Source organism: Girardinichthys multiradiatus, chromosome 5, assembly GCF_021462225.1.
Source record: "Girardinichthys multiradiatus isolate DD_20200921_A chromosome 5, DD_fGirMul_XY1, whole genome shotgun sequence".
Classification (NCBI taxonomy): Eukaryota; Metazoa; Chordata; class Actinopteri; order Cyprinodontiformes; family Goodeidae; genus Girardinichthys; species Girardinichthys multiradiatus.
Genome location: NC_061798.1, coordinates 15,239,002 through 15,253,954, shown reverse-complemented (window position 1 = coordinate 15,253,954; position 14,953 = coordinate 15,239,002). Strand labels below are relative to the sequence as shown.

At 40.3% G+C, this 14,953-nt stretch overlaps 1 protein-coding gene across 2 annotated transcripts; it reads left to right on the top strand.

The window, feature by feature from the left end:
- The first annotated feature begins 2,243 nt into the window (after nt 1-2,243).
- map9 (microtubule-associated protein 9) lies at nt 2,244-14,953 on the top strand. Of its 2 annotated transcripts, XM_047364819.1 has the most exons (14): nt 2,650-2,697; nt 2,783-2,873; nt 6,401-6,559; nt 7,665-8,165; nt 8,257-8,432; nt 9,616-9,724; nt 9,806-9,873; nt 9,958-10,019; nt 10,104-10,266; nt 13,825-13,911; nt 14,011-14,172; nt 14,270-14,415; nt 14,563-14,698; nt 14,772-14,953. In XM_047364819.1, exons 3-14 carry the CDS (start codon nt 6,505-6,507, stop codon nt 14,889-14,891), a joined length of 1,785 nt encoding a protein of 594 aa, XP_047220775.1. In that variant the 5' UTR covers nt 2,650-2,697; nt 2,783-2,873; nt 6,401-6,504; the 3' UTR covers nt 14,892-14,953. The 2 variants fall into 2 exon arrangements, with proteins under 2 accessions (XP_047220774.1, XP_047220775.1); XM_047364818.1 differs by lacking the exon at nt 6,401-6,559 and having other exon boundaries at nt 2,244-2,697.

Genomic DNA, 14,953 nt, shown 5'->3' with positions numbered 1-14,953 from the left:
CTAATTGTCTTGTTCTTTGGGGGGGTTATTATAAAATTGCTAATTTCTTTGTAAATAGTTCTTAGAGGCTATTTCATCAAAATACTTTAACAGAAAAAGATTAACTGTCACTTCATTATTTAAAAGGGAGAGCTGCATTAAGCTCTGTGTATATTGTTACATGGAGCCAAGTGGGGTGATAAAGTTTTGGTTTTTTTCCCTAAAATCATTTAAAAACTGTTTTTATATTTTCCTAGGTTATCCTTGATAATAAATATGGTTTGTTGATCTAAAATGTTTGAGTGACAAAAAAACAAAAATGGATGAAATCTGTAAGGGAGCAGTTTTCACACTTAAACCCAGATTTCTTTATACCCTTGGGAGATTTGGATCTAAAGTAATCGGTTACTTTTACTAATCAGTTTAGTTTTTTCTGTCTCAAAGCAATGATGCCTTTGGAGCATCCCAGACAGAAGTCCTGACTTAAATCTAGAGAAGATTTGATTGCTGCAGTGCCAATAAAGATATTTCCATTGATCATTCAAAAGAGTATACACTGCTCAAAAAAATAAAGGGAACACTCAAATAACACATCCTAGATCTGAATGAATGAAATATTTTAATTGAATACTTTGTTCTGTACAAAGTTGAATGTGCTGACAACAAAATCACACAAAAATCATCAATGGAAATCAAATTTATTAACCAATGGAGGCCTGGATTTGGAGTCACACAAAATTAAAGTGGAAAAACACACTACAGGCTGATCCAACTTTGATGTAATGTCCTTAAAACAAGTCAAAAAGAGGCTCAGTATTGTGTGTGGCCTCCACGTGCCTGTATGACCTCCCTACAACGCCTGGACATGCTCCTGATGAGACGGTGGATGGTCTCCTGAGGGACCTCCTCCCAGACCTGAACTAAAGCATCCGCCAACTCCTGGACAGTCTGTGGTGCAACGTGATGTTGGTGGATGGAGCAAGACATGATGTTCCAGAGGAGCTCAATTGGATTCAATGTCTTCATCTTGCAGGAACTGCTGACACACTCCAGCCACATGAGGTCTAGCATTGTCCTGCATTAGGAGGAACCCAGGGCCAACCGGACCAGCATATGGTCTCACAAGGGGTCTGAGGATCTCATCTCGGTACCTAATGTCAGTCAGACTACCTCTGGTGAGCACATGGAGGACCATGCGGCCCTCCAAAGAAATGCCACCCCACACCATTACTGACCCACTGCCAAACCGGTCATGCTGAAGGATGTTGCAGGCAGCAGATCGCTCTCCACGGTGTCTCCAGACTCTGTCACGTCTGTCACATGTGCTCAGTGTGAACCTACTTTCATCTATGAAGAGCACAGGGCGCCAGTGGCGAATTTGCCAATCCTGGTGTTCTCTGGGAAATGCCAAGCATCCTGCACGGTGTTGGACTGTGAGCACAACCCCCATTTGTGGATGTCGGACCCTCATACCATCCTCATGGAGTCGGTTTCTAACCGTTTGTGCAGACACATGCACATTTGTGGCCTGCTGGAGGTCATTTTGCAGGGCTCTGGCAGTGCTCCTACTGTTCCTCCTTGCACAAAGCTGGAGGTTGCGGTCCTGCTGCTGGGCTGTTGCCCTCCTATGGCCTCCTCCATGTCTCCTGGTGTACTGGCCTGTCTCCTGGTAGCACCTCCAGGCTCTGGACACTACGCTGACAGACACAGCAAACCTTCTTGCCACAGCTCGTATTGATGTGCCATCCTGGATGAGCTGCACTACCTGAGCCACTTGTGTGGGTTGTAGAGTCCGTCTCATGCTACCACGAGTGTGAAAGCACCACCAACATTCAAAAGTGACCAAAACATCAGCCAGAAAGCATAGGTACTGAGAAGTGGTCTGTGGTCCCCACCTGCAGAACCACTCCTTTATTGAGTGTCTTGCTAATCACCAAAGATTTCCCCCTGTTGTCTATTTCATTTGAACAACAGCTGTGAAATTGATTGTCAATCAGTGTTGCTTCCTAAGTGGACAGTTTGATTTCACAGAAGTTTGATTTACTTGGAGTTATATTGTGTTGTTTAAGGGTTCCCCTTATTTTTTTGAGCAGTGTACATATATTGATGTAATTATTTCAATGAAATAAAAGCATAAATTACTGGGTTGATGATGGTAATGTGATAATGTTGCCTGGCAGCACGGAGGTTCTTGGTTTGAATCCTGACCTGGACGCCATAGTCTATTTGTTCTCCTCGGCTTTCTCCTACAGAACAAAAGCATTTATTCTGCGTTAATAGTTTTCTCTATGCTACCAGATATACATGATGTCAATGTAAGTGAAAAGTAATTTAAAGTATCAAAAAAAAAAAAAAAACTGCTAAAAATGGGTAATCTTTTGAGCATGCGCAATGTTGACCTCTACTTCCCGTCTCCCTGGGTTACCATCAACAACTCCGTTAGCTCAAGCAGCAATGCTAATTCGGCTTTGGTTATATAACCTTTTCATGTAGCTGTATGTTGTCTGTTACAACACACGGCACTCTACCTACCGTTAGGTTTACTTTGTCGTTAAATGTTCAGTATAGCACAACAAGAAGAAGCTAAGAGGCTAATTAGCATTAGCAAACGGGTAATGGTAGCACGCTAATGAGTGTGAGAACATGATGACAGATCAGGAGGTGAGGACACTTGCGTATGCGAAAAGTCCGAAAACATCGAAAAGGACTACATTCCAGGTAAGACCTTTTATGTATTTACTTTGGGTTTTAAACCAGTAAGGTATCAGTCCTGTAAACTCCTGTTTCAACCATTCTGTTGTAGGATGAACTTCAGGCTGCTGTGTCTTCCAGGGCAAGCAAGACAAAATCTCAGCAGCACTTTTATTGTGATGATATTAACGAAGAGGAAGATGGTGAGTTGTCCAAACATAAAACAAGTATTATCAAAGAAAGACAGCATAACTCTAGAACAAAGGATTAGGACTTTAAAGCTGCCAGCCAGGCTCCTTTTGTATATATTGTAATCTAAAGAACAACATGTCATTGTAAGTTTATCTATGTTTTCAGTTCTGTTGTTGTAAATTACTGCTTTATCATGGTAAAATCTACCCTCCCAAAAACAATATCTTAGGCTTATCTGAGGTAACTGATTTTACATCTAATTGTATATTTTTTTTTCTTTATTTGAAAATTTTTCTGAAATTCCTCCCTAAAAGGAAATTTGGCAACAAGGTACAAAAATGTACATAAATACACAGATGTTTATTAGGAAAACAAAAAAGGGCAGACTGGAATTGCAAAAGTTTAATATTAAAAATCTCTTGCAATCACGTCAAGGGCAGCAATACACAGATGTCAGATGAGATGGAAAAATTCAAACAGGACTATAACCAGTTGAAACCTCTGTTAAGCTTGGTAGCTTCAGGGGCGGATATACAGGGGGGCATGGGGGGCAGAAGCCCCCCTGCTGTAGAGCTGTGTCCCTAAAGCTGCCTCCCTACTTTTATGTCCTTAAAATACTTGTAATTGTTTATCAGTTGTTTGCCCAAAAGCCTCTTACAGCCGTCAAATTAAACATTAATTTACCAAAGAGTATATAATTTTAGATATTATCTGAGGTCCCTGAAAATTTAGTAACGGCACTGCATCTAACAAAGTCTGTCTACCGCACCGCGGGTGCTTGTGTGTGTGTCACAGGCACATTAACGAGGAAGTCTGTCTGCAGCACAGCAGAGTGGAACAACTGAGCTCAGTGGCGAAGCCAGACAGGTTTTATTAGGGTGGCCAGACTGAGACCATTGCTCACTGAGGGGTGGCCAAAAACTGATTTTAGGTTGTTTTTTTTGCACTAGTGGTCTTTTTTTATTGTTATATAAAAGTAGGGTAAAGAGAGGGGGAAGAGATGCAGCCCATGTTGCCGGGGTCAGGAACCAGAGACAGCTGCGCTGAGGACTGGAGCCTCTGTACAGGTCCTTCTCAAAATATTAGCATATTGTGATAAAGTTCATTATTTTCCATAATGTCATGATGAAAATTTAACATTCATATATTTTAGATTCATTGCACACTAACTGAAATATTTCAGGTCTTTTATTGTCTTAATACGGATGATTTTGGCATACAGCTCATGAAAACCCAAAATTTCTATCTCACAAAATTAGCATATTTCATCCGACCAATAAAATAAAAGTGTTTTTAATACAAAAAACGTCAACCTTCAAATAATCATGTACAGTTATGCACTCAATACTTGGGTCGGGAATCCTTTTGCAGAAATGACTGCTTCAATGCGGCGTGGCATGGAGGCAATCAGCCTGTGGCACTGCTGAGGGCTTATGGAGGCCCAGGATGCTTCGATAGCGGCCTTTAGCTCATCCAGAGTGTTGGGTCTTGAGTCTCTCAACGTTCTCTTCACAATATCCCTCAGATTCTCTATGGGGTTCAGGTCAGGAGAGTTGGCAGGCCAATTGAGCACAGTGATACCATGGTCAGTAAACCATTTACCAGTGGTTTTGGCACTGTGAGCAGGTGCCAGGTCGTGCTGAAAAATGAAATCTTCATCTCCATAAAGCTTTTCAGCAGATGGAAGCATGAAGTGCTCCAAAATCTCCTGATAGCTAGCTACATTGACCCTGACCTTGATAAAACACAGTGGACCAACACCAGCAGCTGACACGGCACCCCAGACCATCACTGACTGTGGGTTCTTGACACTGGACTTCTGGCATTTTGGCATTTCCTTCTCCCCAGTCTTCCTCCAGACTCTGGCACCTTGATTTCCGAATGACATGCAGAATTTGCTTTCATCCGAAAAAAGTACTTTGGACCACTGAGCAACAGTCCAGTGCTGCTTCTCTGTAGCCCAGGTCTGGGGAATGCGGCACCTGTAGCCCATTTCCTGCACACGCCTGTGCACGGTGGCTCTGGATGTTTCTACTCCAGACTCAGTCCACTGCTTCCGCAGGTCCCCCAAGGTCTGGAATCGGCCCTTCTCCACAATCTTCCTCAGGGTCCGGTCACCTCTTCTCGTTGTGCAGCGTTTTCTGCCACATTTTTTCCTTCCCACAGACTTCCCACTGAGGTGCCTTGATACAGCACTCTGGGAACAGCCTATTTGTTCAGAAATTTCTTTCTGTGTCTTACCCTCTTGCTTGAGGGTGTCAATAGTGGCCTTCTGGACAGCAGTCAGGTCGGCAGTCTTACCCATGATTGGGGTTTTGAGTGATGAACCAGGCTGGGAGTTTTAAAGGCCTCAGGAATCTTTTGCAGGTGTTTAGAGTTAACTCGTTGATTCAGATGATTAGGTTCATAGCTCGTTTAGAGACCCTTTTAATGATATGCTAATTTTGTGAGATAGGAATTTTGGGTTTTCATGAGCTGTATGCCAAAATCATCCGTATTAAGACAATAAAAGACCTGAAATATTTCAGTTAGTGTGCAATGAATCTAAAATATATGAATGTTAAATTTTCATCATGACATTATGGGAAATAATGAACTTTATCACAATATGCTAATATTTTGAGAAGGACCTGTATATGGGTTGCGCCACACACCGTGCCCTTTTTTTTGTGGTTTAAGCAGTGGTGGTCGCTCTCTCTTGCAGAACTAGCAAAACTAGTTCCAACAAGTCATCTTTCATGTTAGTATATCATCAATGTGGATAATTCACCTTAATTCAACTTATAATAATAAAACTGCATTTTGTTCCTCCAAACAGCCGTCACACCATGTGTCATAATTACACCATGTTTACAGCTTTCATGGAAAACACCTTAAATAAAAATAAAAAAAATAAATAATGGAGCAGAGAACTTGGGAACATAATTTCTCTTTCAAAAGAAAAAGGAGAGAAAAGAGGTCCCTTCCACATAGGTTAGTTCTGAGGCTGTTTATATGGTGGCCATTGCCACCCCAGGCCACCCCCTGGCTCTGCCCCTGACTGAGCGGTCCAAGTTTCTGCAGTTAAAGTCAGTTTGTCCAGGTGATGTTTTAACACACAACCGTAAAGGCAATTTAAGTTTGCAATCAATGAAATGTCTGCTGAAGTGACCGTATTCACTGTGTAATACGTTTATTAATCGTTTGACAACAGTGACTCACTTACGTGTGATTTGTAAGAGCGTTAGCAAATTTCCCTTCTTAGTTTAGCTTACAATAAGCACGATAACAGTTAATGAAACGTTTAGCTATGAAAAAAATTTCTGATTTGTTTTTTTTAGGGGGCTGCAGTTTCACTGATCAATATCAATGATCATTAAACCACGTTACGTCCGTTCGGTCAGATCAGGAAAATAATAAATTGGCTACCATGAGAATAAGATTTCTAAATATAACAGCTGGTGTTACCTGTCTGAATGTGATCATTTCTGGTTTCACATTGTTTTAGACATCTTGTGGTAATAAATGGGCTAATTTTTCCAAATCCTGATGCTTGCAGATCACAATGAAATGGAAATTTAAAAGTGGAGATATTTCCAGTTTCTTTGGCAAAAAGTGAGGGATGATGAGGAAGAAGAGACTGTGAGATTTGAGAAAGGATGAATGATAGAGAGACCAGGAATGTCACAGGTGAAGGAGGCCACTAAAAGTGCAACAGGTGAAGAAATGAGTGAAGATAAGGAAAATGATGTTAGCATAAGCGGTGAAAATGAGAAGATTTCAGAATCAGAGAGAGAGAAAGAAGAGGGTACAGAGGAAACTAATGAAGGAGAGAAGGACGACATAGTCGGGGAATCCAGCCTATCCAGCTGGACCACCTGGTACAGATTTATTCTGGGTATAAATTCAAGTGCAGAGATATTAGATGTTTCAATGAATAACATATCTGCACAAGTCTACAGGAATGTTATGAAGTTACATAGTCCAAGCTTTATAGGTGTAGTCAATTTATGTTATATTTTATGTAATAATAAAAGCAAATCCTACAACACTGAAACACAGTGCATAATTGTATTAGATTATTCTAATTGTTACTATATATTATTTTAGATCAATGAACATTGCCACCCTGCCCAGACCTTTTGCGCCTCCTTTGTGCATGTAAAAGTTTCTAGATGCACCACTGCTTAGCTTTACCATATGCAGCAGCATCCATCATGGCTTGGGCATTATCAGACTTCTATTCTGGGTCGAACACCTAAAGTTGAACCTCATGCAAGTTTAATGCTTCAGGATCCATTTTGATATCTGTCAAACATTGTTAGTCCACCACAGTGTGTACTAATAGTAAATGGACTAAACTTATATGGCAATTTTCTAGTCATAAAGATCACCCGAAACACTTTTACACTAGAGTCACATTCAAACCGCACTCAAATATATTTACAGTCTAATACATAGATTAGTTGGCAACTTATGGTTATGTGCCTTGCCCGTAGGCACATCGACATGTGGCGGGGGAGGAAGTTGTATTCTAACCCACAACTTTCCAGCTGCAGGACAACTACTCATCCTAAAGAGTCACAGTCGCTGACGTTAGCTGAACAGCTCAATCGTTGAGCCTGTTGTAACGTCATCGACCCAGTGTGCTTCTCTCCAGCTTTGTGAAATCCTGGTCTGGAAATACATCCTTAATTATTCAGTTGTGTTTTTACTCTCCGAACACATTTGTTAGTAAAAACAAATACACCACTTGGTAGTATCTTCAGGATAAAATCATTTAGTCTAATGACTGAAGTTGCCTTTTACTTCTTGTTTTTCAGATTTTTTGAACAATCTCCTAAAATCACGAAAAAAGAGGATTGATGCCTTCAAGGCCGGGAGGAGTAAAGCGACATTTAACACCTTTGACCTTTCAGATGAAGAAGACAAACATAGCAAGCCAAAGAAGGTTTCATTCCTAAAAGCCCAACGAAGCAGCTCTATGTCAAAAGACACATCAGCTTCTGAGCCTCATGAGTCATCTAATGATGGAAATGTCAATAATGATGGCTCTCTGTCCTCCCAGAGCTCCACAAATGTCAATGATGAGAACTCACACATTAATCCATCTGGTGAAGAACCTACCAATTGTCTGATCACAAAACAGACCTCCAGTCTGTCGTATCAAACATCAGATGATGCTCTTTCTTTCCCATTACCATCTGACGGCAGTGTGGTGGAGACTCCAGGTCCAGAAGAAAAAACAAGGAATTCTGTGATGGAAGAAACCTCCCAGACGCCACCAGTATCTGCACCTCACCTTAACAACACTGTTGCAGCTGGTCTGTTAACATTAGCTCTTTTTACTGTTATTAAATCATACAAGGTTGGAAAAAGTTATCCTCTTATTTCCACTTTGTTGTGATTATTCAGACAGTATTCCAGAGAGGGAGCCACCTAGACCCAAACCTCGGCAAAGGACCCTTGGACTAAAGTCACAGGTTTCACAGAAGAAAGCGGAGGAGGAAAGTGCATCTCGGGATTTCAGCAGACCCCAAACGTCTTCTGTGTCCATCCCCCTCTCAACTGATGCATCCAGCAACATAGCAGTGAGAACCCACATCAACTACTTTTTCATTTATGTATCTTTTATTTCATCAGGAAGTCCCTTGAAATTAACATCTCTATTTTAAGTGAGAGCCGCTCAAGAAGCCGAACTTTTGAAAGGAATATCAAAGCACATAAATAAAATAAAACAGAGTCAGAGTCAGCACAAGAATAGCAGCTACACCCTTCAGTAACAGAAAGTCTTTAAAGAGCTTTAAACACTCAGACAAAAGTGAAGTTTACCCAGTTTTGCTTTTTACATCAAAAATAGCAGAGTTTTTGTCTCAATAAACTTAAAGAGGGCCAAGAAACCTGATTATAGAGTAAACAGTGATACGTTTTGTGCATTGAATTTGTAATAAAACATGAAGAGGGGTGAGGCACAGAATCTAATCTGCAAAGCGTCTAGGAAGCAGCATGAATATGTAGCAGAAAATAGTGCTATATTAAATTATAGTATCCTATAATTAATCAGTCAGTCTTGTATATTTATCAATCTACCTACATGTCAGTCTGATGTCAATTCTTTAACCTTTCCAGGGGAATGTTTACTATTTAAAAAAATAAAGAGTTTAAATTGAAACATTTGTATGAAAACATCTCCACTCAGACAGATTTCTTACCTGATCTAAAAGAAAAGGGCTGGAAGTTCTCCCTTCCACATCCACTCTTATCCAGTTCCAGATACCAGAGAGGCACAGAATTGTCCAGCCTCAGGTCCATTTGGTAACATCAGCTTCTTTCTCTCTGGATCTCAGGCTCTCAGTTAGGCAGCATAGAAGTCAAGGTCCGTATTTCTCTCTTGAAGTCAGAGGTGGGTACTAACTAGTTACATTCACTCAGTTACATTTACTTGAGTAACTACTTTGTAACACTACTCTTACTTGAGTACAGTTTCTGGCTACTCTACCCACCTTGAGTTACTTCAGTGAATGAAAAACAAACAGGCTTTAACCAAAAATGCACCAGACACCTAAAGCTTAGTCCAAATTCAAGGGCTGCATTTTCCGAAGGACTCTGCCTCAGAGTGAAGGCACCTGAACAAAGCATTGTGTCATCTGCATAAAGGTGCACTCTAAAAGTAGACATGTTTTTTACAATTTTATTTATAAAAAATCTATTTTCTCTTTACTTTGTCAAATGTACGTTGCAAACTGAACATGTTTATTGTGTTGTTGATTGCAGTGGACAGATGGAGATCAGACTGCTTCATGCAGCCCTAACAAATCATGCTCAAACTGGAGCGAACAGTCACACCTCGTCACCACATCTACGTTTGATACTGGTTCCAGAGGTAAAAACAGAAATGCTCTGTAGTATAAAAAGTCAGTGAAACAGCTCATTCTTCCAGCTGACATTTGATTTACTGTTTCAGATGGCTTTATGTCTGATGACAGCAAAGAGCAAGGGAGACACTATTCTTCGTCATTTGAAGAATTCAACGTAAGTCAGTCTGTGCATTAGCTAGCACGGCTGTGATGGCTTGTGTTTTGTAACACATACATTTGCCTTGAATTTCCCTCTCAGGGACACCCAGGAGATCCCTCAGATCAAAGCTCTCACACCCCTAAACAGTCCTTTGATGTCGGGTGAGTAAGAAGAATTCACTGATTGTGCCACATGAAGGAAATTGAAAAATAAATGCGCATCATTGTTTTTTTTTCTGGTGTTAGGACACCCAGTTCTCACTCTAAGATGACTCAGAGGTCTCAGAGTGCATGCTCCAGGAAAGTGGAATCAAAGTATTTGGGGACCCTCAAAGTTCTGGACCGGAAACTATCCTTACAGGAGTCTTCTCCACAAGCAGCAGAATCTATCAGAGCTGCAGTTTACCAGGTCAGAATGAGTCTGTGCTTTCTTTTCTGGCACCGCAGGAGCCTAGCTTTATGTAGTCGTAAGGCACCACAGTGTTTGAAGTGGGTTTTTTTGTCATGTGGTGAAGGAGAACGTTGAGTCAGAGGTCGCCCCCCTGCACTGAAAGGTCAAAACATTTACCTTGCTGGTTATCTTTTCTTACCAGGTGATTTTAAGACTCATGTTTCTAAATTAAATTTTTTCTTTGTTTTTGGGGCTTACAATGTCTGTCAATTACAGCACCAGCTTAAATCATGAAACAAATTGCATTTTTCAGTGTCTGCAGCTTATTACAGTTCCTTACAGAAGTGCTCACAATCCTTCATTTTATTTTTATTATTACTATGTCACATTACACCCACACTCTTTAATGTACTTTATTTAAATTTTATGTGAACGACCAACATTAAGCAGACATAGAAGGTAAAGGATACATGGTTTTAAGAAGGTTTTAAAAAAATCTGCACATCTTGCATGCATTTATATTCAGGCCACTGAACCAATACTTTGCAAACCCACATTTCCCCCTGGGACTCCAGAATTTCCCTGCGGTGAGCTTCACACATCATCCATTTATTATGAACAGCTACCATGTCCCTGCTGACAAAAATGCCTCCCACAGCATGATGCTGCCACCACTGTGTGAGGCGCGCCATTGGCTTTTTCGCCAGATACCGTGTATTGGACGAAAACACCAAATGTTTTGATCTCATGTGACCAGAGCACCTTCATCCACATGTTTGCTGTATCCCCTACAGGGTTTCCTTTTTTTTTTTTAAGAATTTGTTCGGCACTAGAGGCCTTTATTTTTTTTGATAGTTGGTAGACAGGAAGGAGGGGCAAAGAGAGGGGGAGACATTCGGCAAAGGTCACCGGGTCCGGGACTTGAACCTGGGACGGCCACTTTGAGGACTATAGCCTCTATATGTGGTTGCGCGCTAAACCCCCACACCACCAGCGCTGCGCCCCACAAACAAACATGATTTCTTATTGCTTTCATTTAAGAAGGGGTTTCTTCTTGTCACTCTTCAGCTTAAAGACTTTTCTCTGGCTCTCGGTGGAAGACACACGCATTTTCTCTCCCTCCCTCCCTGCTGATCCCTGCTTCTGCCTTTTGTCTGTATTTTTCTCAGAGCCTCGCTTTGCATATCCTCCAAACTTGTAAATTATGGATTTGGTCAGCTGGACTCTCAACGTAATTGGTCAAATTTTTTTTTTCCTACGGAAAGACAGGGTAAAGGAGACCCTCTTGTCCAGGTGGGACGTTCTTCTCTGGAAACACAATGGAAGATTGTGTGCCTGACTATGATGTCGGTCGAGGAAGTAGAAGATGTGGACATATTTGGACTTTTGATAACAGGATTTCTGCTTTTTGGAGTTGGTGGTTACCTGGCTTATCGAGTGATTCGCCAAACGTGGGCGGCTGTTCAAAGCGTTCCAAAGCTGCCTGCGATGTTAGATGGAGTCTGTAGATCGATCAACACTCAGACTGAAATGTTAAGAGAGCAGAATCACAAGCTGGATACGATTCTTGAACAGAATCGCAGCCTGGCAGCGGTTGGACTCAGAGGTTAAAAGATATAATCTTGGAGAAGTTATATGCTCCAGATCTGCGGAAAGTACCAGAAATTTGGCTATTTGGATTCGCAATTGAGACACACCAGTAAAACTCTTAAGGTAGTTGGAAATTCACAACTGCCTGAATCACAACATTTATTGTGTTTTTTTTTTAAATCTGGCTCCCCAACATGGCCTTGGCAACTTCTGCTAACTGGTTATCGACAAAATATCTCCTGGATGTTATAGAAACACGACACTCTTCCCCAGCACTCCCCTACCAACTGTGTGCTGATAGGACTATGAGCCCGATTGATAAAACTTCCACCTTTCTTCTCAAGGACTATGGCGCTTCTATCAGTGTTGACAGTCTAATTCTTGCAAACAAACTCAGACTTACATTCGCACCCTCAAGATCCCACCATACCTTGCTAAATCTTTACTTATGTGTGTGTTGCTTACCCATGCAGAGGTTTTTTTGTACTATTTCAGACTATTCTGCTAAGAATAGAGTCTGAAATATGATTTTTTTCCCTCCTATCTTACTTTACCTAAATATGTGATTTCATTACTTTTCATAGATTTTCAGATTTCTCAGAAGGATTACCAGCAAAAGCCAATTATTGTTAGTATTTAATTATTTTTTCATTGATTTTTAGTTTTATCAGAAGGATTACCAGCGAAAACCAAATATTATTAGTAATTTGGACTTTAGCTGCTCTTACCCCAATGACCCAGGTTTCTTAATTAGACTTCAATGGACTGTTATTACTTAGTTCAACTTCAGTACCAGTAAAAGCAATATATTATTAGCACCTGAAAATGTGGATTAAAGCTGTTTTGTACCAGTGACTCAGCTTCACTAGTTAAAATTCAGTGGAATGATGAGACTATCAATATTATCATCTTCTTTTAGCATAAGATCCTTTATTATTAAGAGTGGCTTGGAACCAATTTCTACCAGTAAACTTGGAAGGATTATTAATTGTTATTACTCCCAATGATTATAAGTGTCATTTGATTTGTTTTTCTGTGTTTATTTTCTTTGTGATTGTATTGTAATTGTTCTTCCTCATGTACAGCGCTTTGAATGTCTTATTACTGAAAATCGCTATATAAATAAACTTACCTGACCTTACTTTACCTTAAATATGCACCATACGCTTTTTGTTTTCAGATGATCGCTTAAACAGAGATGTGTGGGATGTCCAGAGCTTGGGATGCTGTTATCAAACTTAACCCTACTTTAAACTATTCCAGTACTTTTTCCTGACCTGTCTGCTGTGTTTCTCAGTCTTCATAATGCTATTTGTTCGCCAATGTTCTCGAACAAACATCTGAGGCCTTTACAGAGTATTTGTAGTTATACTTAGATTAAATTACACACAGATATGGACTCTTTTTACTTATTAGGTGACTTTGAAGGGTCCAGATTTGAGTTAGGGTTATCAGATTGAAGAGGGGTTGAGTACAAATGACACTCTTCAGATTTTTATTTGTAAAATATTAAAACCATGTATCTGTTTTCCTCTATATGCACTACTTTGTGTTGGTCTATCACATAAAAACTCATGCATATGTTATTTAGGTGAGACATGTAAAAACAGTTTTCCTGCGTTGTCTCCTTTAAGAAGAGACGATGCAGACTCAGTGGTGTTGCATGTTCTTCTTTTTCCACCCTTTTTGCACCTTGATTTCACTTCAGTTGGCTAACGCTGCTGTGGCTAACTTTGCAGATAAGCGTTGTTGTTGTTATGGGAACACTGGCATCGCTTAGTGGATCCTTAGTTTAATTAGAGGGAGGGTATGCAGAATACACAATAGGAATGTAGAATTGTATAGTTCAAAAGCAATGGGAATGTATTGTTTACTAAATAATTTCCCGTGTACTCCACTACTTTTTGACACTTTTTGGATGTTACCACTAATTAAGTATTTACAATAATTATTTAATTGAGTTAAAACCTTCTTTGGTCACAACAGGAATGGCTCAAAAAGAAAAATGAAAAGTCAAGAGAGAACATGCAGCTGAAGAAGAAAGAAGAGCTTATAAAGGAAAAACAGAAAAAGGTGAATCTCAGCTTATTTCTCACATCTCTAGAGCAAACAAAGACACGTGGTTTTTAACATTACATGAACACTGCTGGCCACCTGTCTGCTCACAAACAGGAAAGGAAGTCTAAAAAGGAAGATGCCATTGCCTCTTATGAAGCCTGGAAAGAAAAGAAGGCAGAAAGCCTCAAAGCTAAAGCAAAAGAAAGACAAGATATGGTTAGAAAAGAGCAAAGAGAATGTGAGGAGAAGGAGGAAAAAAGACAATCTGCCAAACAGGTAAAGAGCCAAATTGTTGTGAATTCATTTGAAAACTACAATGGACATGAATGTTTAAGGTTGGTGCTGAGTTGCGTTTCTATAATGATGTTTAAAGGTGTTTGAGAACTGGAAGCGTGAGCATGATCAGCTGCTGAAAGACAAAAACACAAAGCAGAAACTGGCTGAAAGTAAACAGAAGTTTCAGAAGCAGGAGAAAGAAGAGGAAAGGCAAAGAGACAGCAAGTCTGCCTTTTCTGACTGGTGAGTGTAAATTAATATTGTCTGAAAATCACCAACCACCAGGTGGCGCACTCAGTTGGATGTTCCTGTTTCAACCCCTTCTAAACCCTCTGCAATGAGATAAATCTCCCCTCAATCTGTTTCACCTCTCCTCTTCACCCAAATAAGGTGTGACAAAAAGAAAGATGTTCTTCATGAGAAGTTCAAGAGGGAGCTCGAAGAAATGAAAACGAAAGCAGAGGAAGAGCAATACATGAAGGAAGACAGAGAAAAGATGGCTTTAGAGACCTATGAGAACTGGCTGGTAAGTGCAATGCTGAAGCAAATCAAAGTGGATGAAGTACAGAATTATTCATTAGTTTTTGCTTTTCAAACAGATAAGAAAGGATCGAGAGGAGAGGAGAAGAAAAGATGAAAGGCGGATACAAGCAATACTTCGGGACAGTCCTCCTCCACCCTGGAGCCCTCCAAATAAAACCGTCCCATTTGGAAAGTAACGTTCTACAGTGCTATTATCTTTTATATTTATTTTTTAAATAAAAGTCTGTTTGGACATAAA

Bases quoted from the DNA above. Each gene is read 5' to 3' on its own strand.
- map9 (XM_047364818.1), top strand. From the start codon at position 2,623: ATGATGACAGATCAGGAGGTGAGGACACTTGCGTATGCGAAAAGTCCG. The intron at 9,725-9,805 runs GTAAAAACAGAA...TTACTGTTTCAG, and splicing joins GTTTGATACTGGTTCCAGAG to ATGGCTTTATGTCTGATGAC. The intron at 9,874-9,957 runs GTAAGTCAGTCT...TTTCCCTCTCAG, and splicing joins CGTCATTTGAAGAATTCAAC to GGACACCCAGGAGATCCCTC.